The following is a 5,427-nucleotide window of genomic DNA, read 5'->3' as shown; positions in this document are numbered from 1 at the left end:
TGTGTGTGTGTGGCCAGTTCAGCCCACCAGGGGGCGGGGCTGGCTGGCATGTGGTGCTGGGGATTGAACCGTGGTCGCTGTGCTTTTACTTAACCTAGCTTAGCTTGTTCTAAGTAGGTGCTTTAGACCACTGAGCCATCTCACCAGCCCCCTTAATTTAATCTTGAGACAAGGTCTCCCTTACTTTTAAGTTGCCTAGGCTGGGCTTGAAGTTGTGATCCTTACACCTCAGCCTCCCAGAATGCTGGGATTGCTCCACTTTGCCTGGCTTACCTTGCCTATTTCTGGTAGTTATAGCTTTTTAGTAAAGGGAATAAGAGAAATCCTGTGATGTGAAGGCTGGTATTTTCTGAAAGGTCTTGGCAGCCTCATTAAGGCAGTTAGGTTTTGTTCTGTCTTTTAAACAGGGAGTGATGCCATGAGATTGGTCTGGTCACCATTCAGTGTACCAGGGGCCACATTCTGTCAGACTGGTGAGATGTGAGATGTACAGGTGAATCTTTCCTCACTCCACCTCATCTGTGTCCTTCATCTTGTCCAGACTTCCTGTATCTCTTTCCTGAGTAGGCAAAAAAAAAAAAAAAAGAGTCCAGGGAAGAACTAGGTGTTGTAGGTACTCATAAAAAGTGACCTAAGGGGTTGGGGAGATAGCTTGGCAGCTAAGTGCCTACCTGGCAAACGCATAGAAGTTCAATCCCCTGTACCACATGCCATGCCAGCCCTGTGCCAAGGTGGCCACTGAAACCAGGTGTTTCAGTGCACCACTGAAATCCCAGAGCTGGGGAGGTAGAGACAGGAGGATCACTACGAGTCTGAGCTGTGTAGAGCTGGCTCCAGCGCAGAGTGGCATGTGGCAGAGGGCAACAGTTCAGTGGCAGCAGAAAACAGCAAAACAGCAAGAGCAAAAAAGGAAGAGCAGCAGCGGAGAGCTCCTTTATATTGTGTTCAGGCTGTCCACCCCAGAGTGAGTGTAGAACTCACGTTCATGATCCCAGCAGCACTCACATCCATAATCACAGCATTAGATCCTGAGGTAATCACACACTGTGCCTCAGTGACTGCTTGAGGCTTTGGAGGAACAACTAGACACAAACCATAACAGATTCCCCCAGAAAGAGTTAGGAGAGTGCAGCATAGGTGGCAGAAACAGGAGACAGATTGGGGTTTTGTCATTTTGTTCTTCCCTTACAGAAATAACATATGTTGTAGAAGATTGTAGTAATAGTAAATCGTTAAAAAAAATTTTAAGTAGGTATATTCATATATAAAACAACTTCTTACAGTCCCACTAAAATAATGTTAACATTGTAATTAAAATGCTAGATTTTCTGACTCCTGTATAATTTCAATTTTCCTCCTTTTTGGGGGGTTAATGTAAAGGAAGTTCTGACTGCGTTTTTTGCTTGGGTACCTTTCCATCTCTGTATATATACATTTACTTCTGCTTATCACATGTATGTTACTATGATTTATTTCCCTATTGTTGAGTATTTGTTCTTTTCTGTAGTTTGAACCATGGTGCAATTGATATTTTTATCCTATTTGTATCTTTATAGCCTTGTTTTATGTTTCTGTAGGATAAATTCCTGGAGTAGATTTTTTTTTTTTTTTTTTTTAAATGTATGTGGTACAGGGTCTCACTACGCAGCTCGGACTCGTAGTGATCCTCCTGTTTTTGGCCTCCCTAGCACTGGGATTACAGGTGTGTGCCAATACACCAGGACTCAGTGGTCCGCTCAGTGTACCCTTGGGCAGGGCCTGCATGGTGCCAGGGATCGAACTCTGGTCCCTGTGCTTGCATAAGCAGGCACTTAGTCAGCTGAACTTTTTTTTTTTTTTTCCTTTTAAGCGTATTTAGTACAGGATCTACAGGGTTTCACTACATAGATTGGACTCAGTAAATCTCCAGTTTTCAGCTTCCCAAGCACTGGGATTACAGGCGTGTGCCCCCATGCCTAGTCTCACTTTGTACATCAGCGAGCCCCAGGGATGGGGCCGGCAAGGCATGGAGGGATTGAACCCCAGTCCCTGCGTCTGCCTAAGCAGGTGCTTTAATCCACTGAGCTATCTGGCCAGCCCTCCTGGAGTAGATTTTAAAAGCAGGCTCTAGGAACATTTTAAAATGTTAGTAGATAGTATCATATTCTCCAGAAAGACTGTGAGAGGAGCCCAGTGTTGTCATCATAGGTCTCTGGACCTATAGTTTCTCAGTTATAGATTCAAGTGTCCCTTGTTGTCTTCTGGGCCCTGGTGTCAGGATGCCCCCATTATTTCCCTGTGCCAAAATCTGCATCTGGTTAAGACTGTTGTAGAAAGTGACCTGTGTGTTTGCATAGACCCTGTTTGCATAGTACACTCCATTGTCTGTGGTCACTCATAATACATAGTACAGTGTAGATGCCATGCAAATGGTGTTACACTGTATTGTTTAGAGAATAACAAGAGAAAAGCAGTGTGTGTTCACTATGAACACAACTTAAAAATATTCTTGAGCCTTGGTTGATTGAATCATGACTGGAACCCACAGGTGTGGTGAGGGGTGATATTAATACCCAGCCTCTCCTGATTTGAAAGTTTATCACATAGTATTTGCACAGGAACTTTTGAGGTGAAAATGAGTTTTTAGTCTGTAGTTTTTGGTTGTCTCAGCTCTGACTGGACAAATGACTCCAGTGTCATGGAAAATGTGGGAACAAGGTCTCTAGATAGAGCAGCCCAGTTCTGAATCCTAGCTCTGCCACTCATAAGCTGGGTGTATGAATTTCCTCGGCTTCATTGGGAATGCAGTTTCTACCTAGATCCCTGTGAGGGTTATCGTGCATAATGGAAAAGATGTGCCTGTGTACCACTGCAGACCAGCAGTTTCTAGTCAGAGGTAGCTATTGTTAATAAGACTAAACAAGATTCTGAGGGAGGATTGAGAAGGAGACTTTATCAGCCTCACAGTTTTCCAAAGGAGGAACAAACTACTTGCTTCTGCTGACATTGAAACCAGCATTAGGGCCTTGCTAATTCTCACATCGAAAACACTATCTAACTGACTGTGTGATTGGCCCCACAGCAGTTGTTTTAGTGCCTCATTAAAACTTTTTTTTTTTAAAGTAGGTGGCCATCTGTCATTTATTCTGATTGTAAATAAGCTTTGCCTCTGCACCAGAACTGATAGTGGCAACTATCAGTACCCTAGGTTTTCCCAAACAGATAATGCAGTTTAAAGAAGAATGTGAGCCAGACATGGTGTTACATAGCTGTAGTCGAAACACTCTGGGAGGCTGAGCCAAGAGGATACCAGTTTTGAGCACAGACCAGGGAGCTTAAAGATAATAAGCAGATCTGGTCTCAAAAATGCAAAATGTTTTAAAAAGAGGGGCTGGGGATATAGCTCAGAAGGTCCTAGGTTTTGTCTCTAGTAAGAGGGTGGAAAAGAGTGGTCAAAGGAAATTTTTGGGGGGTTCTTATAAAAATTAAGTGATAGTTCATAAGCATTTAACACATATTCTAGAAGTGTTTTCTTTCCTTAATAAGTTTTAGCTGGGCATGGTGGCACAGGTCTGTAAATCCAGCACTTGGGAGGCTGAGCCAGGAGCATCATGCTGTTGAGTTCAAGGCCAGCCTGTACTACTGATTGAGACCGTATCTCAAAAACATAAGTCTTTGACTTCTGGTTTCCACTTCCTCACTTTGAGCTTTTATATGAAATATTTTTTGAATTTTGCTATTATAGAAGTTTCTTGGTAATTTGTTTATAAATTATAAAAACTCATACAATTTTTATACTCTCTATATTGTGTTCTTGGGTTAAGTGCTTTCCTTTTAGAATTACAATTATTTGTCTTTCTACCAGATTTAATTACTTCTTAAGCTGCATCCATGGAGCACATACAGGGTGCTTGGAAGACGATCAGCAATGGTTTTGGACTTAAGGATGCTGTGTTTGATGGCTCCAGCTGCATCTCCCCAACGATTGTGCAGCAGTTTGGCTATCAGCGCCGGGCCTCAGATGATGGCAAACTCACAGAGTCCTCGAAGACGAGCAGCACCATCCGGGTTTTCTTGCCAAATAAGCAGAGAACAGTGGTATGTGCGTTCCTCCTAAAGAACTCAGCTTTTGCCTGCCTGTAGAAAATAGTGTGGCTCCTACTGCCCAACTATGTACAGGCAGAATCTCATTGTCATTTAGGAGCTTTAGAAATTGATTTTTGTATACTACTATATTATTGTTCTTTCTAAACTCCCTGCATTTCCCTACCTGATGGCCTTTCTTCTGTTGTTACTCTAGCCTGGAATGGTTTCTTTCAAGTCAGCACATTCATGTGGGGGCATTTCTAAGACTTCTGTTTGAAAAGCTTGATTCCTTTTTTTGTTTTTTTGAGACATGGTCTCACTTTTTTTTTTTTTTTTTTTTTATAAAACAAGAAAAATTCTGCTTGGTTTATTTTTCACCGGTCTGTTCTGTAATGCTTCTAATAATATCAGAATCACCTGGATCAATGATTGCCAGTGTGCATACTCTACATTTTTTCCACATGCTGTGCCCAGTTCAATATTATTGCCGCTGTAGTGGTGGACACCAGTTTTGGCCAACATAGCATAGTACTCTATTTCAGATTTCCTCAAGGCTGGGCAGTTGTTGGCAAGGATGACCAATTTCGCTTTGCCCTGTCTGATCATCTTCAGCGTCTGCTTGTACCCCAGCACGTACTTTCCACTTTTCATAACAAGTTGGAGCCTAGAGTTGATGGACTCCAGAGATTTTTTCGTCTTCTTTGCGGCCACCATCTTCCTGTCTTAGGTGCGGACGACCCTCAACCAGGAGCAGCCGCCCATGTTCTCACTTTGTAATTTAGACTAGCCTTGAATTCACTGTGTAACCCACACTAGTCTCAAACTCACAGCAATTTGCCTGCCTTAGCCTCCCAAGTGCTGGAATGACAGGCATGTGCCACCATCTGGCATCTGGCGTTACCCCTGTCTCTTACTATCTTCTCCATAAGCATCTACTGCCAGTTTAATTGTGTGGGCCCATAAAACCTGGCCCATGTTGAGACCCCTTGCTGACTTTACTCAGCCAAATTATGTAGACATATTTATGCAGTATTTGTGCCTCTGTGTCCTGACCTTATGAAATGCAGTGGACTTAGGGCATTGGCAGCTATGATTATTTCATAGCTGTTTTGGTCAGCAATACAGCCCTTGACAGCTTTCAGGTTGAGAACTAATGATATAGAGGCTGCAGTTTGTGCCCAGGTTCTGGCAGAGGAGGCCAGGCTTTCCCACTCAGGTCACCTCAGGAGTGCCAGTTTCAGAGGGTAGAGGAGCCACCTGCTGGACAGTGTCAGCTGTCTGCAGTTCTCTTACCCCAAGTGGTTTCTCCTACTCTTAATGGCTCCTGAAACAGTTGGAGGAAGTCATTATGTATGGGGGGAG

At 43.3% G+C, this 5,427-nt stretch overlaps 1 protein-coding gene across 6 annotated transcripts in view; it reads left to right on the top strand.

Moving 5' to 3' along the window:
* Raf1 (Raf-1 proto-oncogene, serine/threonine kinase) overlaps window positions 1–5,427 on the top strand; it is an 83,744-nt gene that overhangs the window by 53,218 nt on the left and 25,099 nt on the right. For 4 of the 6 annotated variants that reach the window (XM_023705940.1, XM_023705941.1, XM_023705939.1 and 1 more), the window contains exon 2: window positions 3,845–4,077. In XM_023705940.1, the coding sequence (XP_023561708.1) occupies window positions 3,871–4,077 (207 nt within the window). In that variant the 5' untranslated portion in view covers window positions 3,845–3,870. Of the gene's footprint in view, window positions 1–3,844; window positions 4,078–5,427 lie in introns of those variants that run through there. The other 2 variants (XM_023705942.1, XM_004645613.2) reach the window with 1 other exon arrangement.

The sequence above is a fragment of the Octodon degus genome, unplaced genomic scaffold (assembly GCF_000260255.1).
Source record: "Octodon degus isolate 3935 unplaced genomic scaffold, OctDeg1.0 scaffold00233, whole genome shotgun sequence".
NCBI classification, from domain to species: Eukaryota; Metazoa; Chordata; class Mammalia; order Rodentia; family Octodontidae; genus Octodon; species Octodon degus.
Note: the sequence above shows the minus strand (reverse complement) of the source record. Positions and strands in the feature narration are given on the sequence as shown.